This window comes from Anas platyrhynchos, chromosome 5 (genome assembly GCF_047663525.1).
Source record: "Anas platyrhynchos isolate ZD024472 breed Pekin duck chromosome 5, IASCAAS_PekinDuck_T2T, whole genome shotgun sequence".
Taxonomy (NCBI): Eukaryota; Metazoa; Chordata; class Aves; order Anseriformes; family Anatidae; genus Anas; species Anas platyrhynchos.
This window is the reverse complement of record NC_092591.1, coordinates 30,458,827-30,485,017: the sequence shown is the minus strand read 5'-3', so window position 1 is coordinate 30,485,017 and position 26,191 is coordinate 30,458,827. Positions and strand designations below refer to the sequence as shown.

At 65.4% G+C, this 26,191-nt stretch overlaps 6 protein-coding genes across 12 annotated transcripts; 2 read left to right on the top strand and 4 right to left on the bottom strand.

Moving 5' to 3' along the window:
* Nucleotides 1–115: 115 nt before the first annotated feature.
* GPX2 (glutathione peroxidase 2) lies at nucleotides 116–1,379 on the bottom strand. Its single transcript, XM_027459004.3, has 2 exons — nucleotides 719–1,379; nucleotides 116–625 (listed from the first exon to the last, which is right to left on the bottom strand). The coding sequence occupies exons 1-2, from the start codon at nucleotides 1,376–1,378 to the stop codon at nucleotides 275–277; spliced, it is 1,011 nt and encodes a 336-aa protein (XP_027314805.3). The 5' UTR covers nucleotide 1,379; the 3' UTR covers nucleotides 116–274.
* A 232-nt stretch (nucleotides 1,380–1,611) lies between these two features.
* On the bottom strand, nucleotides 1,612–3,963 carry RAB15 (RAB15, member RAS oncogene family). The gene is made up of 7 exons (XM_038179723.2): nucleotides 3,709–3,963; nucleotides 3,124–3,184; nucleotides 2,959–3,019; nucleotides 2,788–2,865; nucleotides 2,602–2,691; nucleotides 2,095–2,160; nucleotides 1,612–1,976 (listed from the first exon to the last, which is right to left on the bottom strand). Exons 1-7 carry the CDS (start codon nucleotides 3,830–3,832, stop codon nucleotides 1,821–1,823), a joined length of 636 nt encoding a protein of 211 aa, XP_038035651.2. The 5' UTR covers nucleotides 3,833–3,963; the 3' UTR covers nucleotides 1,612–1,820.
* A 1,206-nt stretch (nucleotides 3,964–5,169) lies between these two features.
* Nucleotides 5,170–9,458, top strand: FNTB (farnesyltransferase, CAAX box, subunit beta). The gene is made up of 12 exons (XM_072038609.1): nucleotides 5,170–5,664; nucleotides 6,494–6,558; nucleotides 6,687–6,759; nucleotides 7,009–7,100; nucleotides 7,506–7,652; nucleotides 7,743–7,826; nucleotides 7,965–8,051; nucleotides 8,133–8,262; nucleotides 8,350–8,482; nucleotides 8,656–8,767; nucleotides 8,848–8,962; nucleotides 9,054–9,458. Exons 1-12 carry the CDS (start codon nucleotides 5,185–5,187, stop codon nucleotides 9,153–9,155), a joined length of 1,620 nt encoding a protein of 539 aa, XP_071894710.1. The 5' UTR covers nucleotides 5,170–5,184; the 3' UTR covers nucleotides 9,156–9,458.
* A 497-nt stretch (nucleotides 9,459–9,955) lies between these two features.
* MAX (MYC associated factor X) lies at nucleotides 9,956–12,691 on the bottom strand. 2 transcript variants are annotated; one of them, XM_072038637.1, is made up of 5 exons: nucleotides 12,537–12,691; nucleotides 12,353–12,379; nucleotides 10,905–11,011; nucleotides 10,365–10,495; nucleotides 9,956–10,283 (listed from the first exon to the last, which is right to left on the bottom strand). In XM_072038637.1, the coding sequence occupies exons 1-5, from the start codon at nucleotides 12,570–12,572 to the stop codon at nucleotides 10,096–10,098; spliced, it is 489 nt and encodes a 162-aa protein (XP_071894738.1). In that variant the 5' UTR covers nucleotides 12,573–12,691; the 3' UTR covers nucleotides 9,956–10,095. The 2 variants fall into 2 exon arrangements, with proteins under 2 accessions (XP_071894738.1, XP_038035657.1); XM_038179729.2 differs by having other exon boundaries at nucleotides 9,959–10,283; nucleotides 10,365–10,488; nucleotides 10,904–11,011; nucleotides 12,537–12,687.
* Nucleotides 12,692–13,713: 1,022 nt separating this feature from the next.
* On the bottom strand, nucleotides 13,714–17,539 carry UNC93B1 (unc-93 homolog B1, TLR signaling regulator). Of its 5 annotated transcripts, XM_027458992.3 has the most exons (11): nucleotides 17,459–17,533; nucleotides 16,819–16,901; nucleotides 16,594–16,735; nucleotides 16,177–16,492; nucleotides 15,981–16,110; nucleotides 15,787–15,880; nucleotides 15,589–15,713; nucleotides 15,338–15,520; nucleotides 14,986–15,259; nucleotides 14,719–14,837; nucleotides 13,714–14,639 (listed from the first exon to the last, which is right to left on the bottom strand). In XM_027458992.3, the coding sequence occupies exons 2-11, from the start codon at nucleotides 16,891–16,893 to the stop codon at nucleotides 14,343–14,345; spliced, it is 1,755 nt and encodes a 584-aa protein (XP_027314793.3). In that variant the 5' UTR covers nucleotides 16,894–16,901; nucleotides 17,459–17,533; the 3' UTR covers nucleotides 13,714–14,342. The 5 variants fall into 5 exon arrangements, with proteins under 5 accessions (XP_027314793.3, XP_071894712.1, XP_071894711.1 ...); XM_072038611.1 differs by having other exon boundaries at nucleotides 15,338–15,713; nucleotides 15,787–16,110; nucleotides 17,465–17,539; XM_072038610.1 differs by having other exon boundaries at nucleotides 15,338–15,713; nucleotides 15,787–16,110.
* Nucleotides 16,310–26,148, top strand: LOC101796911 (aldehyde dehydrogenase family 3 member B1). 2 transcript variants are annotated; one of them, XM_072038614.1, is made up of 11 exons: nucleotides 16,310–16,448; nucleotides 19,299–19,464; nucleotides 19,613–19,775; nucleotides 21,937–22,047; nucleotides 22,157–22,277; nucleotides 22,408–22,493; nucleotides 22,709–22,790; nucleotides 22,948–23,334; nucleotides 23,607–23,773; nucleotides 23,963–24,062; nucleotides 25,563–26,148. In XM_072038614.1, exons 2-11 carry the CDS (start codon nucleotides 19,337–19,339, stop codon nucleotides 25,754–25,756), a joined length of 1,539 nt encoding a protein of 512 aa, XP_071894715.1. In that variant the 5' UTR covers nucleotides 16,310–16,448; nucleotides 19,299–19,336; the 3' UTR covers nucleotides 25,757–26,148. The 2 variants fall into 2 exon arrangements, with proteins under 2 accessions (XP_071894715.1, XP_038035629.2); XM_038179701.2 differs by lacking the exon at nucleotides 16,310–16,448 and adding an exon at nucleotides 18,536–18,693.
* Nucleotides 26,149–26,191: the final 43 nt, after the last annotated feature.

The window sequence follows — 26,191 nt, the reverse complement described above, 5'->3', positions numbered from 1 at the left end:
CCCCCCCCCCCCCCCGCAGCGGGGTTGCAACCGTGCCTGGCTCTTATCGACCCCACACAGCCGCTCCCCGGCCCCAGCTGCCCACTGGGGGGACACAAATAGGGTTGCTCGGGCGCTGCCTCCAGCTCCTTTATTGCAGCCGACCCCATTTGGGCGCCTGCCACCCCGGTGGCCCCGGCTCGCCGCCACATCGGGCCCCCTCCCCGTGGGGGTTTCAGAGGGGGCCGTCACCCTGCGGAGGGCCGGGGCCGTCCCCGGGGTAGGGGGGGCGACCCTACTTGGCCAGCTTGAGGAGGCGCTGGATGTCGGGCTCCAGCTGGGCGGTGGGCAGGCGGGGGCTGTAGCGGCGGAAAGGTTCCCCCTCGGGCCCCACCAGGAACTTCTCGAAGTTCCAGGAGATGTCGGAGCGCCGCACGGGGCTCCACACCACGAAGCGGGGCTCGCTCATCAGGTGGTCGGGTTCGTCCACCGGGGCGGGCAGGTGGGCTTTCAGGTAGGCGAAGACGGGGTGGGTGTCCTGCCCGTTCACCTGGCACTTCTGGAACAGGGTGAAGTTGGGCTCGAAGCCACCCCCCGGCCGCACATGCTTCAGGCAGTTGAGGATCTCCTCGTTGGTGCCGTTCTCCTGGGACGGGGGGGAAGGGGACAGCGGGGTTGTGCTGCCATCATCCCAAACGCCCCTCATAACCCACCCCCCCAACCCGTGCCGGGCACCTACCTGGTAGCCAAATTGGTTGCAGGGGAAGCCCAGCACCACCAGCCGCCGCGGGTAGCGAGCCTGCAGCTGGTTGAGCTGGGTGTAATCCCGCACCGTGGTGCCTCAGAGCGACGCCACGTTCTCGATGAGGACCACGCGGCCCCGGAAGACGTTGAAGTCCACCTTCTCCCCCTGCAAGGAGGTGGCGCTCAGGTCGTAGAAGGACTTGGCCACGGGGACGCTCATGGCTGCGGGCGCGCTCCGGCTCTGCTGCCTGCCCGCCCGCTGCCCGCCTGCCTTAATGGGGCCGCCCGGCTCCCACGTGATGCCACCAAAGTCCCCGCGCCCCGCCGTGACTTGGCAGAAACCGGAGCCGTCCCACCCGCTGGCACCGGCCCAAGGGGACGAGGAAGAGGCAGAGGAAGGCCGGGGCGATGCTCCAAGCTGCCTCAATAATTCACAGCGCCGTGGGGTGGGGCACGGGCGCTGTCCCCGTTGGGGAAAGGGTGCCCCGCACAGCTGGGGCGCAGGGAGATAACGGGGTGCTGGGTGTGCCCGGGGAGGGACGGCTGCCTCCACGCCTCCCCTTCCCCAGCCTGCTGGGACCAGTTGGCCTTGTCCCGGTGCCCACCAGTAGGCTGGTACCCACTGGTGCCCACCCATCCCAGTAAGGAACGGCATCCCAGTTCCCACCCATCCTGGTGCCCACCGCCACCCCAGTGCCCGCTGTTCGATGTCCCTGCGTGCCCCCCGGCCGTGTCCCCAAGCCAGGAAAGGGGACACCAGCCCGGCCCCTCCATTATTCATCGCCGCTCGGGTTGCCGTGCCCTGGCTGGTGCCGAGGACGCCGCGGTGGCACTGCCGGGGTGACGCCGTCCCGGTGGCACCAGACGAGCCAGCTGGGGAGGTGTGGGGGGGCTCCAGCATCTCCTTTATTGTGGAAACCGAGTGTGCAAAACCGGGGGGCGGGAGGGGGGCGCGGGGTGTGCAAACAGCGCCTGGGACCCCCCCCCCCACGCACGCCAAGCTCCCCCCCCACCCCCTCCCCAAAACGGGTCTGGCGGCGGCGGCGGGGAGCTGGGGGGGTTGTGTGTGTATGGGGGGGTGGAGGAACGAACGGGCTTCAACACCAGCAGCTCTTGGGGCTGTCCTGCCCCCCCGGGGGCTGCTGCTCGTCCTCCTCCAGCCGGGCCAGGTCGGGGGGGGCGGCGGCGGCGCGCAGCCCCGCCAGCTCCTTGCGGTGCGCCTGCAGCACCAGCTCCGTCAGCCGCGTGAAGGACTGCGGGGAAAGAGCGGGGTGAGCCCCGGGGGGGGGGGTCCGGGAAGGAGAAGGGGGGGGGCACCCCCTGGCTGCCTCCCTCCTTTTTTCCTCCCCCCTCTGCTTTGTCCCCGCGCACCTCCTTGATGTTCAGGTTGCTGCAGGCACTTGTTTCGTAGAAGTCCATGCCATACTCCCTGGCCAGCTGCAAGGCGAGGGCTCGGCGGCGCCGATGTGATTTTGGGGGGTGGGGGGGGGGTTGCCCCCTCAACCCCCCCTGCTTCCAGCCTCCCCCCTCCAGCCCCTCTGCTCCCCGCTGGCACATGGACAGACGCACGGCAGCGGTCCCGTGGGGTGCGACCCCAGGGCCACGTGCTGGGTGCCGTGGGGGGACAGGGGGGGCATTTTGGGGGGGGCACTCGGCATTTTTGGGGGGCAGACAGGGGGTCCTGGCCACGCTGGAGGTGCAGGAGGGGCTCTGGCTACAGGGGAGAGCGCAGGGGGGTCGGGGTCCTTGGCCATGCTGGGAGGGAGCACGGGCGGCCTGGGGTTGCTCGGGGTGCAGGAGGCCCTGGGGGGGGCACCGAGCTTTTTTTTTTGAGGGGGGGGCGGCCATGCTGGGGGTGCCTGCCCCCCCCCAGCTCACCTGCAGCCCTTGCTCTTTGGCCACTTGCCTCTTGTGCTCCTCGTCCGCCTTGTTCCCGATGAGGATTTTCTGGACACCGTCGGGTGCGTACTGGCAGGGGGAGGGGTGCGTGCATCATCATCCCACCCCCCCCCCCCAAATAAAAACCAGCGTGTCACCGCCTCGGCGACCCCCCCAAACCCCCACCTCATCCACGTCGCTGGCCCACTTGACGATGTGCTGGTAGGAGCGCTCGCTGCCGATGTCGTACACCAGGAAGATGCCCTGCGGGAGAGGCGCCGGGGAGGGGGGGGGGGCAGCGTTTCCCCCCTCCTCAGCCCCCCCCCGTGCCTCAGTTTCCCCCCGCCGTGCCCCTACCTGCGCCCGCCGGTAGTACTGCTTGGTGATGGTCTGGTACCGCTCCTGCCCCGCCGTGTCCCTGGGGATATGGCGGGGGTCGGGGGGGCCCCATCGCTCTCTCCAGGCCCCGACCCCACCCCGGGGGGGGGCACAACAGGGGGGTGCGGCCCCCCCGGCACTCACCAGATCTGGATGCGCACCTTGATGCCGTCCACCTCGATGGTCTTCATCTTGAAGTCCACGCCTGGCCAGGCCGGGGGCACATGGTTTGTTTTTATTTGGGGGGGGGGATTTGGGGGCAGGGCTCCGCTCTGTGCCCCCCCTCCCCACTCCCTCCCGGTGCACCCCCCCCGGCCCACGCGGTGCCTCCCCGGTTCCCCCCCCCAACCCCCGGTGCCGGAGCTGTGCGATGCCCCCGGTTCCCGGCCGGGCTCCCCGCCGCCTCCCCGCTGCCGCCGCTCCCCGCTTTTCCGCTTCCCAGGTGCCCCCAGCCGCCGGCGGTGCCCCCGTTTCCCCGTTTCCCCGGCTCTCCCATCCCCGGTGTCCCCGTTTTCCCAGCGCGGCGCCTCCCCGGTGCCCGCGGCTTCCCCGGCTCCGGGGCGCGGCGGCGGCGGCGGCGGCTCCCCGGTGGTGCCGCGATGCTCCCGGTTCCCCCGTTTTTCCCTTTTTTTTTTTTTTTTTTTTGCTGGGAAAACAGCTCTGCGGCTCTCCCGCTGCCCCCCGTTCCCCGCTGCTCGCCGCTCCCCCGCGTCCCCCCGGGGCCGGTACCGATGGTGGAGATGTGCGCGGGGTGGAACTCGTTGTCGGTGAAGCGGCAGAGCAGGCAGGTCTTGCCCACGCCCGAGTCTCCGAGCAGCAGCAGGCGGAACAGCACGTCGTACTGCTTGGCCATGGCGGCCCCGCGCCGCCGCCGCCGCCGCCGCCACCGCCGTTACCGGGGGCGGGTTCCTGCGCCGCAGCTCCGGGCGGCCGGGCTGGCACCGGGGCGGAGCGCGGGGATGCGCCGGGGGGACGCGGGGATGCACCCGGGGGGACACCGGGGGGACACACCGGGAGGCACCGGAGGGGGCACCGGGAGATGCCCCGAGGCACCGGGAGGCAGCGCGGGGCTGTAACGGGGGTCGGGGGGAGCTGGGGACCGGAGGGGGGCATCGGGGCTGGAGGAGGGGATGGGGATGATGGGGGGGGATGGAGCTGGGGGGATGCAGGGATGCAACGGGAGGCACCCGGGGAACACCGGGAGGTGCCCCAGGGCATGGGGGTGAACCAGGGGGGCTACGGGGAAGGGGACGCGTGGGGATGTGTTGGGGGGGACACCCAGGCATGGAGCTGGGGACACTTGGGGGTGGGCTTTTGGGTGAGGGGCACAGAGCAGGGCAGCGTGGGGCAGCCCCACGTGCAGTAGGGCCTGGGCAAGGGCCTCGTGGTGTGGTGCAGCCCGGTGGTGGCACGAGGAGACGGAGCAGGGCAGCGGTGGTGCAGCCATGCAGTGGCGTGGGGCAGAGGCATGGTGCAACGAGGCAGGGCTGCACGCAGCAATGCAACGCCACCGGGACAGTGGCGTGGGGAAGCATCGTGCTCAGCGATGCAGCAGCGCAGCACAGGGCAGTGACACCGTGCAGTGAGGTCATGCAGTGGGGCCACCCCGCAGCACCATGATGTGCAGGTGCAGCGCACAGCAACACAGCAGAGCGAACGCGGTGCCCCAGCAGTGCAGCACGACGCCGTGGTGCCATTGCACGGTGGTGTGACACAGCGCAGAAGTGTGATGGTGCAACATGGAGCAGCCATGCAATGGCGCAACGCGGTGCAGCCGTGCAATAGTGCAATGTGGTACTAGTGCAATGCGGTGCAATACTGCAAACATGCATCGTGGAGCATCTGTGCAACAGCGCAACACAGTGCAGCTGCACAATGGTGCAATGCGGCACAATAGTGCAATGCGGCACAATATTGCAAATGCACAACACAGTGCAGCTGTGCAACGGTGCAATGCAGCACAGCAGTGCAATGTGGTGCAGCAGTGCAATGGTACAACATGGAGCAGCTGTGCAATGGTGCACCATGCCCTGCAGTGCAATGGTGCACCGTGGTGTGGCAGTGCAATGGCGCAACACGTGCAACAATGCAGCTGTGCAACAGTGCAATGTGATGCAACAGTGCAATGTGGCGGAACAGCACAAATGTGCAACATGGAGCATCCATGTGGCATTGCAACACAGTGCAGCTGTGCAATGGTGCAACATGGTGCAGCAGTGCAACGGCGCAATGCGTTGCAACTTGGTGCAACTGTGCAATAGTGCAACGTGGTGCAACAGTGCAACACGGCGCAGCAATGCAACGGCACAAGCTACTGCAGCCGTGCAACGGCGCAAGAGCGCGCCGCGGCGCCGCATCGCGATGTCGCGACAGGCTCCGGCGACACGCGGCCGCCGCGCGGCCCGCCATGACGTCACGGCCTCCTTCGCGCGCGCGCGCCGCTCCCGGAGCCGGGCGGTGGCGGGGGAGGGGGCGTGGCCAGAGGGAAGGGGGCGTGGCCAAGTGGGGGGCGTGGCCAAAGGCGCGGAGGGGGCGTGGCCGCGTGTTCCCGCCCGGCCGCCGTCGCTCGGTGCCGCTGCCCCCGCCCGGGCCGGCCGCAGCATGGCGGGAGCCTGGCCACGGAGCCCCGGCGGGCGGCGGCGGCTGCGGGACGATGGTGTGAGGACACACACCTCGTGCGAGCAGGTGCCGGTGGGGCTGGGGGCACGGGCACGGGGCTGGGGGGGCGGGGGGTGAAGGGGGTGAAGGGGGTTTGGGGCTGGGGATAAAGGGGGTGGGGGGGCTGGGGGGGTTGGGGTTGGGGGGCTGGGGGGTTGAGGGGCATGGGGAGGGGGCTGGGGGGGCTTAGGGGGCTGGGGGGGGTTGGGGTTGGGGTCTGGGGGGTTGAGGGGCATGGGGAGGGAGTTCGGGGGTCTTGGGGGCTGGGGGGTTTGGGGTTGGGGATTTGGGGTCTGGGGACCATGGGGTTTGGGGTCTGGGGTCTGGGGGCCAAGGGGTCTGGGGGGCTGGGGATAAAGGGGGTGGTGGGGCTGGGGGGGGTTGGGGTTGGGGGTCTGGGGTCTGGGGACCAAGGGGTTTGGGGCCGGGGAGGGCTGGAGGTAGGGGGCTGGGGGCTGGGGGGGCTCAGGGTTGGGGGTCTGGGGGCTTGAGGGGCGCTGCAAGGAGCTGGGAGGGCAGGGGGGGAAGGGGTGAAGGGTCTGGGGAGCCTGGAGCCGGGAGTCCCAGCTCCCAGGGGTGTTGGGGCCGGGTACAAGGGGAACAGGGGGGAACGCGCCCCACACCCCACTCCTGGGATGCCCCCCTCGGGGTGAAAGGCGCCGCTGTTTTAAACCCCATCTGCGCCTCTTGCCTCAGTGCCCTCAGCCCCCCGGGACGCGGTGTGGGGCGGGGTGGGTTCCGCGAGGCTTTGACCTTAAACCCAAAACGGGTGGGAGCTGCTGGAAGGCGCCGCGGGGCCGGGTTACAGGGTGGCAGCTCCTGGCGGGGCTGAGCCCGGTGCTGGCGGTGCCCGCAGAGCAAAGTGGAGGAGGTGGTGCAGGAGGTGTTCGACGCCTACAAGACCAACCACCACGCTGCGCAGTAAGTCCCCGCGCTGGGGAGTTGGGATCAGGATAAAAAAAAAAAAAAAGCCCAAATTCTGGCTCTGGTGGCTAAAGGGTCCCCGGGGCTGGAGCTGGCGGCGCTGCGACGCCCTGCCTGCCTTGCAGATTGGTGCTGCAGCGGGAGAAGCACTTCCACTACCTGAAGAGAGGCCTCCGGCAGCTGAGCGAAGCCTACGAGGTACCAGGCACGGCCCCGGCGTCCTGCCCCGGGGCTCCCCTTCGGCCTCCGGGCGCTGCTTGAATTATCCCCGGGTGTTTCCCACCCCGAATCCCTCGCTGTTGGGTGGCCCTGGGGCAGGTGGAGAGGTGGAGCGGTTCCCGGTGCTGCTTGCGGGTCCCCTTGGCTCGTGCCTGTCCCCACGGGGTGCCCCAGAGCTGCGGGTTTTGGGGTGCTGCCAGCCCAGCTCCCCTCCTCCTGTCCCCGCAGTGTCTGGACGCCAGCCGCCCCTGGCTCTGCTACTGGATCCTGCACAGCTTGGAGCTGCTGGAGGAGCCCATCCCCGACGCCGTCGCCTCTGAGTAAGTCCCCCCCCTGGGTCCTGGGGGGCACCGGGACCCCCGCCCCGAGCTGTGTCCGACTCGCAGCTGCGCCCACGTGAGCCCGGAGGTGCCCGCTCCCGTGTCCGCCAGGGCCACCTCCCGCCATCCTCGTGGCCCTGGCGCCGGCACAAAAGTGCTTTGTGTCCCTCGGGGCCATCAATGCCACCATTCTTGCTGGCCGGCACGGCTCGTGCTGTCTCGTGACAGAGGGGGGAGATGGGGGACCTGGCTTCCACCTCCTGGGGGGCACGGCGGGGGCTGTCCCCTTCTCCCTCGCTCAGGTGGGGGACCCGTCGCCCACGGCGGTGGCACGTCCTTCAGCCTACCCCACCTGGGTGGCCGTTTTGGGGTCCCCCTCCCCAGCTGTTCCTCTCGTCCCCGCAGCGTCTGCCAGTTCCTGAGCCGCTGCCAGAGCCCCCACGGCGGCTTCGGGGGGGGCCCCGGGCAGCACCCCCACCTCGCCCCAACCTACGCCGCCGTCAACGCGCTCTGCATCATCGGCACCGAGGAGGCGTTCGGCGTCATCGACAGGTACAGCGGGGGGGCCGGCATGGCACGACGTGGGGGCCGCAGCGGGGTGGGGGCCAGCTCGGTGCTGCCCCACGTCCCCACATCCCGCAGGAAGAAGCTCCTGGAGTACCTGCAGGCGCTGAAGCAGCCCGACGGCTCCTTCCTCATGCACATCGGCGGCGAGGTGGACGTCAGGTGGGTGAGCGCCCCACAGCGCATCTCTGCCCCATTTCCCCTCCCCAGTGCGGTGTGGGGTGAGCCCCACGGAGCCCCCCCGGGGTTGTGAGGATGGGGCGGGTGCCCCCCGCAGCCCCCAGCCCCCTTTTCCCACAGGAGCGCCTACTGCGCCGCCGCGGTGGCGTCGCTCACCAACATCCTCACCCCTGCACTCTTCGCCGGGACGGCCGAGTGGATCGCCAGGTGAGGAGCCGGCCGGGGGGGCGCAGGGGACGTTGTGTCCCCCCTGCTGTGGGTGCCGTCCTCATTGTCACCCCTGTGCAGGTGCCAGAACTGGGAGGGAGGCATCGGCGGGGTGCCGGGCATGGAAGCCCACGGCGGGTACACCTTCTGTGGCGTAGCGGCGCTGGTTATCCTGAAGAAGGAGCAGCTGCTGAACCTGCGCAGCTTGCTGGTGAGCATTTTGGGGGCATCCCGGGGTGCTGGGGGGGGGTGTCCCCGTTCTCACGGTGTCACCCGCTCCCCTCTGTCCCCCCCGCAGCACTGGGTGACCAGCCGGCAGATGCGCTTCGAGGGCGGCTTCCAGGGCCGCTGCAACAAGCTGGTGGACGGCTGCTACTCCTTCTGGCAGGCCGGGCTGCTGCCCCTGCTGCACCACGCGCTGCACGCGCAGGGTGAGCCGGGGCTGTGGGGAGGGGAGAAATACCCGGTGGGCTCCCCAAAAGGCTTTTTGGGGGCAGAAATGGGCTTGTGGGCAAGCATTCTGGTGTTTCCTGGGGCGGGGGAGGTTTGCTCTCGTCCTGAGGCCAACCCCGGAGGTGTTTCAGCGCCCGCCTTGCCCCCGCAGACGACGCGGCGCTGGGCATGACGCGCTGGATGTTCGACCAGGCGGCGCTGCAGGAGTACATCCTCCTGTGCTGCCAGTGCCCGGCCGGCGGGCTGCTCGACAAGCCGGGAAAGTGAGTATCGAGGCGGGGTGGGGGCAGCCTCGCGCCCCCCAAGCCCCGTTAACTCAGCGCCCTCGGGTTCCCCCCGCCAGGTCCCGGGATTTTTACCACACCTGCTACTGCCTGAGCGGGCTGGCCATCGCCCAGCACTTCGGCAGCGGCAACCTCCACCAGGAGGTGGTCCTGGGCGTCCCCGAAAACCGCCTGGTAGGTGCTGGCATCGCTTGGGGGGGTGCCGGAGGGTGGGTAGGGCACCCCCCCGGGCCTGTCTCAGGCGCTTTCTCCTCCCCTCCGGCAGCAGCCCACGCATCCCGTCTACAACATCCACCCGGAGAAGGTGGTGAAGGCGGTGCTGCACTTCTCGCAGCAGCCCGTGCCCGGCCTGGAGGTGGCGGGGTAAGGGCCCCGCTCCTTTCGGACGGCGCGGCCGAGCAGAGCGAGGTCCTCAGGGTGCTAGCCAGACCAAAAAAAAAAAAGCTGCCGCCCTCCCGGCGGGAGCTGAGGGCACCAATAAAAAGCAGAGCTGCCGCCCGCCCTCGGCTGTGCGTGGGGCGAGGGGGAGCGCGGAGCCAGCCCCAACCCCGACGCGCAGGGAGCTGCGGACCCCCCGCAAGAAGAGGCAGCCACCATGGGGAAGGATAAAATAAGTTTTTTTGTTTTTATTATTTATAGTCTTATAGTAAAGGGAAGCCTTAACTTGCAAGACGACTCTGGGCAGTATGTACAACATACTTTTAGATCCATGGAATGAACGGCGTTAAAAGGGGTGGGGGAAACGGGACGGGGTCACCTACGGGGGGGGGGCGGTTCAGAAAATGACACAAGGGTGGGAGGAAAAGGGGCTGGGGGATGCATGGGGAGGTGGGGGACGGGGAAGGACACAGACCACCCAGCCCGAGCCCTGCAGCTCTGTGCCGTGGAGGGCGGTGGGCGCCGTCCCCGCGGCGCGGCGGGGGCCAGGTGGAATTGCACAGGCAGAAAATAAATAGCGAGACCCCCCCGCGGGCGGGTGGGGGACGGGGGCTGCCCGTCTCCTGCACAGCCTGGCGCTCAGCTCTGGGCTGCGGTGGTCCCTGGGTATAAATAGAAATGCTCATATAAAATCGAAGAGGAGGTGTTGGGGTGGGGGGGAGCGCGGAGAGGGGGGCTCGCTAGCGGCGGGGGGGCGGTGGGGGCATCTCCGCGCGGTCCCCAGGCCCCCCCAAATCCGTCGGGGCGCTGGGGGGGCTGCGAGGCCGCAGTCCGAGAGGCCCCGAGGAGAGAAGGACGAGTCCTTACGGGGCCGGCGGGAGGGCGCAGGCCCCGGCGCGGGGGCGGCAGTGGCGGCGGGCGGGGGGGGCCTAGCTGGCCTCCATGCGCAGCTTCTTCCTGTTCTGCGGCTCCTCGGGCTCCGAATCGGAGCTGGAGTCGGAGCCGCCGTCGAAAGCGGAGATGGCGCTGCCCTTGGGGTTGGTGTAGAGGCTGTTGTCCGACGAGGGGTAGTTGGCCTGCAGCTGGGCGCTCGACCGGGCCTTCTCCAGGGCACGCACTGCGAGGCAGGGCCAGGATGTGTCACCCCGGGGGGTGCCACCGTGTCCCCGTCCCCCCCTTTTTTTTCTGCCCCGCTCACCTTGCTGCTCCAGCAGCGCGTTCTGCCGCTTGAGGTCGTCGATGTCCTGCTGGTGCGTGTGGTTTTTCCGGCGCATGTACTGGATGTACTCTGTGGCTTTGTCCAGGATTTGGGCCCGGGATGCCTGTAGCAATAGTGGGAAGCGGGCACGGGGCGAAATAAAGACCTCGGCTCCACGAGGCAGCTGCTGTGGGCTCTTCTGCTGCAGCAGCGGGGGTTTTGCTGCGTGGAAGCACAGCGGGATGCCCCCCAACTCCTCTCGGGGACCCTACACAGATCCCCAGGGGGTGGGCACCCCGCAGGGGCCACGCTTTTGGGGATGCCACCACCCTCGTGGCTGTGCTGTCACATTTCTGCCCCGGCCGTGCCATCGCCCTGCCCGTGCCAAGCCCTCAGCCCGGTGCCGTTGTGCCGGGCGAGGCAGGAGGAGGAAGCAAAGCCACCTGAGGTGGGGAGGGGGGGCAGGGAGAGAAGCTGGAACACCCAAAAACACGCCCCCCCCGCCCCCCCCAGCCCTGCACCGCGCTCCACAACCTCACCTTCTCTCCCTGCAGGGAGGGCACGGAGTCCCGCAGGCTGTGGAAGCTGTCCTTGATGTGGTCCCGCCGCTTGCGCTCCAGCGCGTTGTGGTGGGCTCGTTTGTCTGCCTGCAAGGGGGGGGACGGGGACAGACAGACAGACGGACACGCCGTGTGACCCCGGGTCACGGGGTGTGTGCAGGGAGGGGTCACAGGGCCGCCCCGGCAGTGCTTTCGGTTTCCCCGTGGCACGGCCCGGCCCGTGGGTGGCTTCCTGCTGCAGGGGGAAGCGCTGGAGCCTGCAGCAGAGCCGGGGGGGCCCCGGCTGGGGGCAGCCCTAAAAGGGGGGGCAGCAGCTTTGCCACCCCCCCCTCCCCATCATGACACTCACGCCCTTACCCTCAGGAAGAAAAAGGCACAACCCCCTCGTATCCCCCCCCACAAGCCCCACATCCCGTGCACCCCCAAAAGAGCCGGTGTTGGCTGTCCCAGCCCCCTGTTGTGGGATCCCCTTTAAACAGCCCCACCCCCAGGACACAAACCCCATGGGTGCCCTCCCGACAGTCAGTGATCCCTGGGCAGAACCCTCAGATCCCCCCTGAACACCCTCCTCACCCCAAAGCCACCGCCCCACAGGCATCCCCCAAAACCATAACCCAACACAGCCTCAAGATCCCCCCCGATACAGCCCGTGGATCTCCCCCCACACCTCCCCAAATAACAGCCCCAAGTTCCCCCATAATCCCAGACCTGCCCCAGCCCACCCCAATAGCAGAGCCCTCAGATCCCCATAATCACCCCCAGGCCCCTCCACCTCCCCAATACCACCCCCCACCCCCAATACCTCCCCAATACCACCCCTCACCTCCCCAACACCCCCCCTAAATAGCAGACCCCCCCAACTCCAATAGCAGAGCCCCCAGATCTCTCCCCAACACCCCTCCACCCCTAATAGCACCCCTAGAGCCCCCCTCAATAGCAGATCCCCAACCTCCATAAACACCCCCAGTACTTCCTACCCCCTTGAAACCACCCCTCCAGACCCCCCCCAACATCAGAACCCCCAGATCCCCCCCAAACACCCCCTAGACCTCCCAATACCCCCCCAGACCCCCCCTAATACCTCCCCAGACCCCTCCAACCCCCTCCAGACCTCTTCAGGCCTCCCCCAGACTCCCCCAATACCCCCCTAACCCCCCTTCAGCACCCCCAGACCCCCTCTAATACCCCCTAGCCCCCCCCCAACACCCCCCAAGCCCCCATAACACCCCCCCAGACCCCTCCAACCCCCTTCAGGCCCCCATAACACCCCCCAGACCCCCTCCCAATCCCCCTCAGACCCCCCAACACCCCCCAGGCCCCTCCAATCCCCTCTCAACCCCCCTCAACCCCCCCCCAGACCCCTCCAACCCCCTTCAGCCCCCCTTAACTCCCCCCAGACCCCCCAACCCCCCCACCCCCCCCCCGTACCGCTGACTGGAAGCGGGGCTGCTCCTCCTGAGGGGGCCGCAGGCCGAAGGAGGGGTGGGGGGGGGGGGTGCGGAAGGAGGCGTGTGGAGGAGGGGGGAGGGAGAGAAACCAAGCGTTACCGCCCCGCCACCGGCACCACCAGCACCCGGGCAGCGTCGGGGGCCGCGGGGAGCGGCGGACTCACGTCGCTCTCCACCTCGATGTCGTCGTTGTCGCTCATCGCTGCCGGCCGGGGAGCCGCGGGCCGCGCCGCCACAACAACAGCGCGCAGCGCGCCTGCGCCGCGCGGCCCCGCCCGCCCGCCTCAGCGCGCGGGGGCTTGTGGGGCGGGGAGTCCGCAGGGGGAGAGCGGGGAGGGGAAAGGGAGGGGCGGGGCTGTATCGGGGGACTACAATTCCCAGAAGGCAACGCGGCGCGGCGCGCGTTGCCCGCTGGGAGTTGTAGTCCCCCAGCCTGTATGCGGGAGGCCCGCCCGCTGCCTCAGGGAGGGCGGCGGGGGCGGCTCTGTGGGGCCGGGGGGCGGCGTCTCGGGAAAGGGGAGGAAAAAGGGGGGAGTCCGAGGGGGTGGGGGAGGTGTGAGGGGGTTGGGGTTTCTGGGGGGGGTGGGGGTTTTGGCAGGATTCGAGGTTTTGGTAGTTTTGGGGTTTTGGTAGGGGTTTGGGGTTTCTGAGGCGATTTGGGGTTTCTGAGGGGATTTGGGGTTTTGGCGGGGTTTGGGATCTCTGAGGGGATTTGGGATTTCTGAGGGGGGTTGGGTTTTTTGCGGGGATTTGGGATCTTTGTAGGGATTTGGGGCTTCTGGGGGGGTTGGGATATCTGAGGGGATTTGGGATTTTAGCAGGGGTTTGGGATTTCTGAGGGGGTTTGGGGTTTTTTGCAGGGGTTTGGGATTTTTGCAGGGATTTGGCGTTTCTGAGGGAGTTTGGGATTTCTGTGGGGTTTTGGGTTTCTGAGGGGATTCGGGATTTTTGTGTGGATTTGGGATTTTTTGTGAGGTTTGGGATTCCTGGAGGGGATTTGGGATTTTTGCAGGGTTTGGGACATCTGGGGATTTGGGATGTCTCTGGAGATTTGGGCTTTCCGCAGGGATTTGGGATTTCTGTGAGGTTTTGGGCTTTCTGAGGGATTTGGGATTTTTGTGGGATCAGGCATTCTGTGGAGATTTGGGAGGCTTGTGGGGATTTGGGCTTTCTGAGGGGTTTGGGATGGCTGTGGGGATTTAGGATTTCCATGCGAATTTGGGTTTGCTGTGGTGCTTTGGAATCTCTGTGGGATTTGGGATTTCTGTGGAGATTTGGGCTTTTTGAGGGGTTTGGGATACCTACAGGGATTTGGGCTTTTTGAGGGGTTTGGGATTCCTATAGGGATTTAGGATTTCTGTGGGGATTTGGGCTTTTTGAGGGGTTTGGGATACCTACAGGGATTTAGGATTTCTGTGGGGATTTGGGCTTTTTGAGGGGTTTGGGATACCTACTGGGATTTAGGATTTCTGTGGGGATTTGGGCTTTCTGAGGGGTTTGAGATACCTACAGGGATTTAGGATTTCTGTGGGGATTTGGGCTTTCTGAGGGATTTGGGATTTTTGTGGGGATCAGGTATTCTGTGGAGATTTGGGCTTTCTGAGGGGTTTGGGATGTCTGCGGGGATTTAGGATTTCCATGCGAATTTGGGTTTGATATGGTGCTTTGGAATCTCTGTGGGATTTGGGATTTCTGCAGGGATTTGGGCTTTTTGAGGGGTTTGGGATTCCTACAGGGATTTAGGATTTCTGTGGGGATTTGGGCTTTTTGAGGGGTTTGGGATACCTACAGGGATTTGGGATTCCTGTGGGGATTTGGGCTTTTTGAGGGGTTTGGTATTCCTACAGGGATTTAGGATTTCTGTGCGAATTTAGGATTCCCATGGGAATTTGGGCTTTCTGCAGGACTTGGGCTTTGCTGTGAAATTTGGGCTTTCTGCGGGATTTGGGCTTTTCAAGCGCAGCCCACATCTAACCCATCCTCTCCCTCTCATCTTTCGGCAGCTCGTCCCCGCCGTCGGCCTCAGCCGGGTGCTGGTGGTCATCTTCATCATCATCATCCTCATCCTGGCGGCGGCTCGCCCCCTCGCCCTCGGAGGCGGTCTCGTCGGAGTCGTCATCCTCCAGGTAGCGGTATCCCTTCATCTTGTGGCGCGGGCGGGGGATGCGGGGCAGGCGGTAGGCGACGCGCTGCGCCAGCTTGCGCTCCATCCACAGGTAGGAGCCGGCCGCCAGCCCCAGCGCCAGCAGCATGATGGAGAGCTTGGCCTGCGGGGTGGAAGCGCTCAGCGACCCCGCCGGACCCACGCGGCACGGGATCGTCCCGTCCCGTCCCGTCCCCGCTCACCTTCATGGGCAGCCCCGACCACAGGTAGACGGTGAAGATGGCCAGCGCCTGCCACCAGTGGTAGATGGTGAAGACGAAGTCTTGGCGCTCCTTGTCCTCATACAGCATGCCCAGGAGGACTGCGGGAGGAGACGGGTGCGGGGTGTCAGTGTCCCCGTCCCCTCTCCGGGCGCCACGTGTGCCCACCGCCACGCTGAGGTCACGAGGAGAGGACAACCTGGTCCCACCAGGGGACACGAAGCTGCGGTGGCACCTTCCTTTACTCACTGCTAATGCCGGTCTTGTTGAGGGCGCTGCCCATGCCCCAGAGCACGGCTATGGAGTAGAGCAGCGGCGCCTGCACCACGTGCCGGGGTTCGGGTGCCCAGCAGAAGAGCGTCACCAGGATGGCAGCGTGGACGAAGGCTCCGGCCAGCAGCGGGCACTGCCGCCGCAGGCGCAGCGTGCAGAGGGCCAGGCTGGAGCAGGCGGAGGCGGAGAAGCCGTAGGCCATGAGGAGGTACGCCAGCTTCTCCAGCCCCAGGGCGCACACGCCATAGTTCTGCAGCGAAGAGAGGCTCAGCGTCACCCGGCCACGCCGTCCCCCTGCTGCCTCCCCAATCCCCACCCCGCGTCGTACCAGGGAGAAGCCGGTGCAGACAAAGAGCACCTCGAAGCCGCTGTAGATGAAGAAGGGGAGGAGGTGGCGGAGGCGGTAGTCCCGCATGTGCTTGAAGGGCAGCTGGAAGATGTTCCCCCAGCCGATGCTGCGCAGGTCGATCTCCTCGGTGGGCCGGTAAGCCGAGCCGCACAGCAGCAGGACCTGACGGTGGCAGCGGCCGGTGAGGTGCCGGTGGCCACCAGGCCCTTCCCTCCTGGGCCCGCACTCACCACCAGCATGGCCAGGAAGGCGGCCGCCATCAGGACGCTCTCCACGATGATGAGGTTGACGCTGCGGGGCAGGCTGTGCAGCACCGTCTTGTTGAAGCCGGGCAGCGTGCCGTGGCTCAGCGTCCCTGCGGGGTGTACGCCGCGGCTCAGCGCCCAGCGGGACGGCGCCTGCCACCCCGAGTCGCCCCCTGCGCTCACCGCAGTGCTTCACCCCGTACAGCGTGTGGTTGAGCTGGTAGAGGTAGTTGTTGAGGAAGAAGAGCATGGGCATCTGCGCGCAGACGAAGCTCAGCTGCGGGACATGGAGCAGAGGGGGCGCTCAGCCTCAAGCTGTCCCCTGTGTGTCCCCCCCTCGTCCCTAATCCCCCACCACGCGCCCCGCCGGCCCTCACATGGAAGCAGGCGTAGAAGATGGTCTGGAAGACGACGATGTAGGTGCTGCAGGCGCCCCGTGGCGCTTGCCGCTGCTCCTGCACGTGCTCCTCCTTGTAGTTGGCGTACTCGTAGTACTTCTGTGCCATCCTGCAGCGGGACGCGGGGGTCAGCCCGCACCCCGATCCCCCCTGCCACCCGCCCCCCGCTGCCTACCGCGTGATGTAGTGGCCCACGGAGGCCCAGAGGGGCACGATGGCCACCCCGATGGCCACGGCGGAGGGCACCAGCGTGAAGTAACGCTCCCAGTAGTTGCTGGAGACGAAGAGGGCGTAGATCCCCACGGCCAGGAACATGGTCCACTTGGTGCCGAAGAAGCGGATGAGGACGGGCGTGTAGAGCAGCGCCGCCACCGGCGTGACGTTGATGCCCATCAGCACCTTGCGGTCGATGTCCTCCAGCTCCATGTTGCTGTACTTCACCTCCCGGTAGGTCTCGTCGTAGTGCAGGATGAGCTGCATCTGCAGCAGGCCTGGGGGGGCCCCGAGTGGCCATCACACCGCTGCCCCTCTACAAGGTCCCCAAATTGCTGTGGGTCTCCAAGGGGAGGTCCCCAAGGGGTTGGGGCCGTACCCAGGTAGACGCCGTAGGTGAGCGTGGCGGCCAGGCTGGCGGCCAGCACGTTCTTCACCACGCCGAGGCGCTTGCGGCGGAAATATTTCTGCTCCTCCTCCTCCTCGTTGTACTCGGGGTGCGTCCCCACCACATCGTCCAGCTGCGGGGACCCCCACGGTCATCCCTCGGGGTGCCACCACAAGTGGGGAGCCCCCCCCGTGGCCTCGTGTGCCCCCTCCTCACCTGCACCTCGGCGCCCAGCCCCTCGCCCGCCGCCAATTTGGCCGCATCCTGGCAGCGGCTGGGGTCTTCCTCCATCGCTGCGTCTGTGGGGCGGCCCGGGGGTGTCAGGGGGCTGCCATGTGTGTCCCGCACCCCAAAATCCTGCACTTGACCCTGGCACCCCAAAACCTTGCGCTGCTTGTGCCCTGCATCCCCAGACCCTGCACCTGCATGCTTTGCACCCCCACATCCAGCACCCCTATGCTGGCACCCCATAACCCTGCACCCCATAACCCCGCACCCCATAACCCTGCACCCATCACTCCTCTGTCCCCACACACTGCACCCCCAAACCCCACACCCTTGCGCCGGGCACCCCCAGGCCCTGCACCCCCAAACATTGCACCCTGCACCCCGAAATCCTGCACCTTTTTGCAGGCTACCCCCAAACCCAGCACCCCCAAACACCCCTTCTTTCTCCACCCTCACACTCTGCACCCCAAAACCCTGCGCCCTCCATCCCCGAACCCTGCGCCCGTTTCCTCTCCATCCTCACGCCGTGCGCCCCCAAACCCCGCACCCTCGTGCCCCGCACCCCCAAGCCCTGCACTGGGCACCCCAAACCCCGCACCCCGTTCCCCCAGCCCCGTGCCCCCGGTACCGGCACCCCGGACCCGCCGCCGCTCTCGGGCCGGCCGGGGCGGAGCCGCCGCCGCTTCCTCTTTCGGACGGGGCGGGCGGGACCGGGGGCGTTTAAAGGAGCCGCACCGGGACCCCCCCGCGCCCCCAAACCACCCCCTGCTGCCCCCCAGCTCCCCAACTCTCTGCCACCCCGATTTGGGGCGATGTCTGAGGGTGCAGCCCCGCGCTCTGCCCCCCACCCCAAATTTGGGTGCCCACCACGTCCCAGGACACGCAGCCCCCTCTGCCTGGGTCTTTGGGGGCAGAGCTGGACCCCCCCTTTTTTTTCCATCCCCTGGGGGCCACGCAGAGCGTCCCCACCCTGGGCACGTCCCAGCTCGGGGTGCGGGGCCCCGGGGCGCACCCAGGTGCCACGAACCCAAATGTCCCCGCAGGTGTCCCCAACAGGGGGGTGGCTGCCAGCACCCCCACACCACCCCGCTGCTCACCGAGAGGGGAGCACGGGCCGAGAGGGTCCCGCAGCGAGGTGGGGGCGCCTCACTCACGGCACCGGTTTGGGGTGAATCCGTGCCCCTTTTGGGGTTTGCACTCCCCGGGATCTGGGGAGCATCGCTGTGGGGCTGAGCACGGCGCAGCGCATGGGGCAGGGCTGCTGCCTTCCTGTTTACGAAGCGGGGTAATTAATTAGGGCGTTCGGGGAGTTTGGCAGAGGGGAGGCAGGCATGGGGCGAGCTCACCCCAGTGGTGATGGGGTGGCAGCGGGCAGCCCTATGGATGGGGTCAGGGGCTGGCTGGTGGCGTGTCCCCATGGGGTCCCCATGGGTCGGGGTGGCCCTAGGGGACAGGATGAGCAGTGTCAGTGTGTCGGGGCGATGCTGGGGGGCAGGGTGAGGGGTGGCTGTGGGGTGCCTGTGGGTCAGGGTGGCTCTGGGACACAGGGTGAATGGTTTCTGTGGGGTTTCTATGGGGTTTCTGTGGGGTGTCTGTGTGTCAGGGCTGATGGTGATGCTTTGGGGGCAACAGGGCTTCCCCAGCCCCATTGTTCCATGGGGGAGATCCCATCCCGGGCTCCTCAGCCCCACGGAGGCGGGGTGCTGTCTCCCCACTGCCAGCCCCACGGAGGCGGGGCACCGTCCCGCCCGCCCCTGGCCATGGGGCCAGGCCACCTGCCCCACAGCATTTAGGAGGGACGCCCCAAACCTCAGCAGTGCCAGCCCGGCCTCGCGCTCCTCTCGCCACCGCTCAGCCCCACAGGTAGGTGCCTCCGGGCCCCCTGCGCAGCGCTGGGCTGCCCCACAGCCTGGCTTCACTGAGGGGCACCCCACTGCGGGGTTCACCTGAGGAAGGGTGGGTGAATCGGGCACAGATTGGGGCACTGGGAGCAGACGTGGGGTCGTGGCTCTGCGCCCCGTGTCTGGGCACATCTTCATGCCGTGCCCTGCCCAAAAGCGTGCTGGGGCAGCACCGCTGCTGCCCCACACCTGGGTCCATGGGGATCCCTTTGGGGCCACCTGGGATGCTGCCTCACATCGGGGGGGGCTCTGGGCATCCCCCATCCCTCGGGGTGACCCCGTGTCGGCAGGACAGGCCCATGGCCGGAGGCTGGCGCGTGAGAATGTCCCGGGAATCCCAAACATCTCCCGCCGGGCGCACCGGAGCCTCCGGCTGCTGCTTGGGCTGAGTCACGCCGCAGCCGGGACAGCCTCGAGCATCCCAGCCACCTTCAGAGGTGCTGCGGGCCGGGTGCTGCTGGGGTGGCTCCCCCTGAGGTCACGCCAGCATCTCCAGGGCTTCTCCACAGCGGGGTGGGCGCAGATCTCATCTCCCAGCACCGTAACCGGCCTCACGTCTCTCCCCAGGGCCCGTGGAGACCGGCAGCTCCTTCCTACAACCCAGCATGCAGCACCCCCACGAGCCCCCCGTGCAGCAGCCCCCGGGCTGTGGCAAGCACGTCCCCGGGGGTGGCCACGGCGGTGGCTCTGGTGGTGCCATCCCGAAGGGACCGGTGGTCTGCAGCACTGTGTGGTGAGAGCGAGGGGCTGGGGGGAGCAGGGAGGTGGGCAGGGGGTGCTGTGGGGGTGCTGGGTGGGCACATGGAGCTCCCGTCCCTCATCACCCAGAGCACCGGGGGTGAGAGCAGGGCTGGGTCCCTCTGACGCTCGCATCCCCACAGCGGGAACCCCTACGCGGGGCTGGTGAGCCACCTGCGGGCAGCCTGGCTCTCGGGGAAGACGCGGCCCCTGGAGTACCGCCTGGCCCAGCTGGAGGCCCTGGGCCGCTTCCTGGAGGAGAAGAAGCAGGACATCCTGGAGGCCACCGCTTTGGACATGGGCAAGGTGAGAGGAACTGGCAGCCGCGCGCTGTGGTTGCCTCGTTGGGGTCCCCAAAACCCCCTTCTCTGGGTCTTTTATCCTCCTGGGTGCAGGTGTGGGGCTCTGGGCATCAGGGTCCCCTCAGTAGGCTCTTGCATCCCCCGTGGTGTGCTGCGGGCTGGCACGGGGCACCCATAGGTGCTGGGTCCCCGCAGAGCTCTCGAGCTGGGATTAGCTGGAGCTCACAAGGGGCCACACTGCTGGACGGGCTCAGTGCCACTCGCCCTGTCCCATTTCCCCGTGTTGTCCAGTGCCAGGTGGGAGCCTCGGCATTACCGAGCTTCCCCCTGGCACCCACCACGAGCGCCGTGCCTCAGGTGGCCTCACAGAGTCCCAGGTGCGGAGGCTGTGTCCCGGGGAGCTCCTTGCCATCCCGATGGCAGCCGGGATTACCGGCGTTGTGCAACGTGCTGGCCTTGCACATTCCTCCTGCGTGCCAGCGGCACGGGGACCAATTTCTCTTGCACGGTGCCGTGGCGTGGGCAGGGACCTGCTGTGGCTTTGGGGATTGCGGCACCCCAGAATCTCTCAGATCATCTCTCAAGGAGGCAGGGAGCCTCCTCGATGTGTTCTCTGCTCAGCGCTTCAGGACCCTTTTCCTGCTTCTTCCTTTCTTGATGTGTCGTGCAGCTCGACAGTCACCTGCGTGCTTTGGTCACACGGTGTGAGGAAAGGTTTTCCTTGGGGTGTTTTGCCCTGGTGCAGCGTAACTGAGCTTATCTGGCTGCGGCAGCGCTTGGCTCATCAGGACCACATCTATGCACGCATCAGTGCGGTGGCCGTGCCCGCCCGAAATCTCCCGGGGCTCCTAATTGCCTTGTTTGTTTGGGGGTGAGAACCTTCTGCTTCAGCCGGGGGTAGATACGCATCGGCACTCCAAGTGCGTCGTTCACCTCTCCTAATTGTATGTAATTAGGGCCGGTTGTCTAGTAATACGCTTGTTATGCAGGCAGGCCTTCATAGCTAGATGGACAATTCATCTGCTCTTACGCACCCCGGTGGGTGCCTCGCCCGCAGCGGTGCCGGTTTCTCTCCGCCGATGATCGAAGGCACCTGGGTGACCTCAGACTTAATGTCCCATCACACAGCCACCCTTCGTGTCCCACCAAAAGCCTCAGTGGGCCCATCTTCACCAGCGATTTCCTCATCCTCTCAGTGCTGTAAGCGGCTGCCCGCACTGAGAGCGGCCCCGTTGCTTCTGCCGGGCACATCGAGGAGCTCGGGAGCTGCCGGGGACCCAAAGGTCCCTCAAGTGGGGCTCGGTGCTGGAGCCTCCTGGGAGCATCAGAGGACCAGGGCTTTGCAGACTCGCCTTAATAGCACAAAGAGCTTTGCTCTCCAGGGTGATGGGGCATTCCTGAGCCTGCCAAACTCACTCCTGGTGCCTTTGTGCTTTTCCCCCACGAGCGGGCCTCGGCCGCGCTGCTGTGCCGTGGGTATGTCAGCGGAGAGGATTTGGGCGCGCAGGAAATGCCTGCGCAGCCCCTGCGATTCCGGCTCTTGACGCCCAGCCCGCACGCCGCTCCCGAGTCATGGTCAGTTTAGTCACTGCCTGTTGGGACAGTTTATCTCGCAGAAACCTGCTGGGTTTGTTTAATTCCCCCGCACCTTGCCCGACCTGCCCGCCCCAGCTGCGTGCCGGCTCGGCGCAGCAGCCCCGGGAGCTGCGGGGATTTTCCTGCCTGGTGGCGTTGGGCCGAGCTCCATCCCGCGGGGCGGTCACGAGGCGCTCGCTCTTCTTCGTGTTGCTGTTTGAACAAAGCGAGCTCTTGGGGCCAGCTCCTGTGCGGGGGCCGTGGGAGGAGGCGCTGGGCTCTGCTTCCAGCTCCTGTGCCCAAGCGGTCAGCGTGCGGGCACAAGGACAAGAGCACAGCGTGGTCCAAAATACATTCAATAGTGTTTTTTTTTTTTTTTTCTCTGGCCAAATACCAGTTTTCATAAAATTTCAGTGACTGTGATGTTCCCCAGTGGCCGCAGGAGGTAATGGCTACTCCTGCTTGATCGCTTCTCCTCAATAGCTTCTGCTCTGCCCTTTGTGGGCAAACAGGGGGGCAGATGTCTCCTGTGGGTGGGGAGGAGATGGGGTCGGTGTTGGGGTGATGCTTACGGTGATGTCTGTCCCCAGCCATCCTTTGAGGCCTATTTCACTGAGATCCTCCTCTGCAAGAATGAGCTCAACAACACCCTTAACAACCTGTCCCACTGGATGAAGGACGAGCACGTGGACAAGAACCTGGTAGGGCAGCAGCTCCGGGCTGACCTGGGGAGGGAAGAGGGGGAGACAAAATGAAAAGGAGCAGAGTGGCTTCGGGAATGGCACTGAGGTGGGACCTTTTTTTTTGCAGGTGACGCAGCTGGACTCGGCCTTCATCCGCAAGGACCCCTACGGGGTGGTGCTCATCATCGCGCCCTGGAACTACCCCATCCACCTCTTCCTGGTGCCCCTCATCGGGGCCATCGCCGCCGGTGAGGCTGGGCTGCGTGGAGCCAGAGCTGTCTCCTGCCCCAGGACGCAGGCAGCAGCACCAGCAGGGGGACCTGGTCCGGGGTGCCAGGACCATGTCACGGCCCTGATGTCCTCTCCCTCTCCCCGCAGGGAACTGTGTGGTTGTCAAACCCTCAGAGATAGCCAAGAACACCGAGAGGCTTGTCGCCGAAGTGCTGACCTGCTACTTGGACAGCGTAAGAAGCTCTCCCTGTCCCTGTCCCGTGGCTGGGGCATTCCCACCCCTTGCTCACACCAAGCTTTGCCCTGTGCCTCCTCGGTACTGTGGCTCCTTCCTCTGTGCTCAGCCAGTGCCCATGGGCCCAGCAGCCTGCGGTGCTGTTAGTGGGGACGGGGACAGAGTGACCTGGGCAGGTGCTGACAGAGAGGGCTGTTTCTTCCTACACCACAGGACTGCTTCGCTGTGGTGACCGCGGGCGTGCAGGAGACCACCAGGCTGCTGGAGAATAAATTCGACTACATCTTCTTCACTGGTACGTCCCGAGAGCCAGAACCTCAGGCTGGGACCTGATGGATCTGGGGTGAGGGTCTGGTGGGACTTGGTGCGCTTTCCCCTGGAGTACCACGTCCCAGAGCCGGGCTGCAGCGTGGTGGGATCCCCACCGTGATGCATTCACTTGTGGCTTGCAGGCAGCCCCTCTGTGGGCAGGATCGTGATGACAGCTGCTGCCAAGCACCTGACGCCGGTGACGCTGGAGCTGGGGGGCAAGAACCCCTGCTACGTGTCCGACACCTGCGACGTGCAGAACGTGGCCCGGCGGGTGGCCTGGGGACGCTTCTTCAACGCGGGGCAGACCTGCATCGCCCCTGACTACATCCTGTGCAGCGTGGAGATGCAGGACAAGCTGATGCCTGCCCTGCGTGAGGCCATCACTGAATATTTTGGCCCCAACCCGCAGGAGTCCCCCGACTTTGCCCGCATCGTTGGGGACAAGCAGTTCCGCCGTGTGCGGGCGCTGCTGTGCAGTGGGCGCGTGGCCATCGGGGGACAGACGGACGAGAAGGAGCGCTACATCGGTGAGGGTGCCTGAGCGTGGAAGCGCCTGGCGTGGGGGGATGTGAGATGGGGAAGCGGAGATATGGTGCCAGCCACCGCCGCGGGGAAGGCTCCGCAGCTGCCTGTAGGCAGAGACGCAGGGAGATCGTGGAGGGCTCGAAGCTGCAGTCTGCAGGGGGTGCAGAGCATCTTCTGCTGGGGAAAGGAATCTGAAGCAGCAGGTTCCTGGTGAGCCTGGGGCTTGTGAGCGCCTGTGCATTGATCGATGCATTGCTTTAACCCTTCTCCACAGCCCCCACAGTGCTGGCAGACGTGCAGCCCTGCGATCCTGCCATGCAGGAGGAGATTTTTGGGCCCATCCTGCCCATCGTCGTCGTGGCCGACATGGATGAAGCCATTGACTTCATCAACGCACGGCCCCGGCCGCTGGCTGTCTACGCCTTCTCCTGCGACAGCAAGGTGTGTGCAGTCCAGGGAGACTAAAAGGGACCGAGGGGAATGGGGCAGCAGGGCTGGTGCCCACCCCGCTGACACCCTGAGGCATGCTCTGAGTACCCTGGGCTGGGGGAAAAGTTGGCTGACGTCTGAGCAGTGCTGCTACTGAGCCAGCAGACCACAGCCATGTCCCCTTCTCCCTTCCCCTCCCAGGTGGTGAACCAGGTGCTGGAGAAGACAAGCAGCGGCTGCTTCTGCGGCAACGACACCCTGATGCAAGTGACGCTGACCTCGCTGCCCTTTGGTGGCATTGGTAAGTCCAGAGCTCCCAGTCTGCCCACCTGGGGCAGACGGAACTGGGCCTCCAGTTTGTCCCACCAGAAGCCTTTTGCTTTGCTGTGCTGGGGCTGAGCCCTGGGGCTCTGCAGCTCTGTGCTGAGCACGTGTTGAGCACCGCAAGGTTTCTTCTCTCTGTGGCTGCTGGCCCAAGCAGCGTTCCACAGTGTGTCAGGGGAAATGCCTCACGTATAATGTAGGGAAGTTTGCACCACTTGGGTATTTCCTTGGTATTTTTGAGCAGCAAGGGCAACACGAGTGGATTTTGTGCCTTCCCTGCTCAGGCTTACTCGGGAGCTCCTCAGGTGCTGCTGTCTTTGGTCAATCCATTGCTGCTCCTTGTCTGGCAGCACTGTGCTTCTTGGGTAGGCGAGCTTTCCTCCTGCAGGCAGCGTGGTGCTGGATCAGAGCCCTTAATGTCACCCAGGAGCAGGTTTATACTCTCATTCTGCATTTTAAGACTAAGTATTAAGAGTAAAACACTTATGAAAGTCAGGGAAATCTGCCTGTGGTAATGTGGAGATCCTCCTCAGCCAAGAGGAAGAAGTACCTGGTTTTGAGTGTCCTTATATGAACACAAATGTTTTTTCAGGTAAAAAGTGAGGTCTCCTGAGCACTGGGTTCTGGTTGTGGCATTGCCTACAGTGAGTTATCTAGGGAAGAGCAGCGCTGGAATACAGGAAGAATTTGATGATGTTGCCCCAGAATACTTTCCTAATCTCGTGGTCTCTTCCCTAGAATATTCTCTGGAGATTATTGTGGGGAAGAGACTCCACGTGCTCAGCATCTCTGTCAGAGCTGACAGCTGATTCAGACATAATAAGACGCCGAGACAGGAAAGCAGAATTAATTCCTTACCTGACTGTGGATCAGGGAACAATTGGCGGTGGTTCCTGTGCCGTAACTTATCTTTATGGAAATGATTCAGAGAAACGGCCTCAAATTATCAGGTGGAGGGCCTGAAGTCATCAGGGTGAGATGGCATCTGCCGAAGCTTCCGCAGTAACCTGGCTGTGAAGTCACTGGGCTATTAACCGTGACGTGCAGCCTCAAGCTTCAATCAGCCACAGGAATCAGGGGAACCGGCATTGCCAATGCGCTGCTGATTTTTAAGAGCTCCAGGAAGAGGCTGAGCTTCGTTCCAGGCAGGGTGGTGGCCCCTAGCCATGGCTACGTATGGTAGGGCACCACTGAGGTTGCAGAGGGAAATCATAGACCCAGCAGGGCTTTGTGAAGAGCCTGTGACCACGGAGAAAACGTAGACCAGTCACAATGATGTAGGTGGACCTCCAAGCAGTGGTGAGCTGCAGGGATTATCTGGCACTGTGTGACTGAGGAGCCGTAGAGCTGGACAAGTAACAGGGAAGGCCAAGAGGTCCTGTGGGAGATTTGCACGAGAAAATCCTGCTGCCCTGAGGCTCAGGGTGGGCAGGAGGAGAATCCAGGAGCAGGTCTGGACCCGTGCTGTCTGTTGCAGGTAACAGCGGCCTGGGGAAATACCACGGCAAGTTCACCTTCGACACCTTCTCTCAGCACCGCGGCTGCCTGCACCGCAACATGGGCCTGGAGGCCCTCAACAGCCTGCGCTACCCGCCCTACAACCAGCAGAAGCTGGGGCTGATGACGGCCACCTTCGAGATCAAGCGCAGGGGCATGTGCACCCTGCTCTGAGGAGTGCCCCGCGCTGCTCGTGGACTGACCGGGCTGGGGATGCTGCAGGGTGAAACCCCCTTCGTCTGCACCTCTGTCCCGTGCCACATACTTTGCCTCACTGCCACCCGAAGTGTGTTGGACAGCGGGGACAGACCCCTTCTGCACGCTCGCTCCTGCCCAGCTTCCTCCGCTCTGGACTGTGTGCTGTGATGTAGCTAAAATGGCAAAAATTCCTTGTTTTCACCCCAGCCTTCTCTTCTTGGCAGAGAAGCAGCCCACTGGATGTTGAGAGCCAGCAGTTAGCCCCATCCCTCGCTAGGTGACCCTTTCCTTCCCTGTGAACCTTGCTCTCCTGACAGCTGTTGCTTTTTCCTCCGTGTAACTCTGCTTTAGTAAAGACTTTGCATCGAGTTCTGCGGCCTCGCCTCGCGCCTCCTTCACCCACCTGGGGGT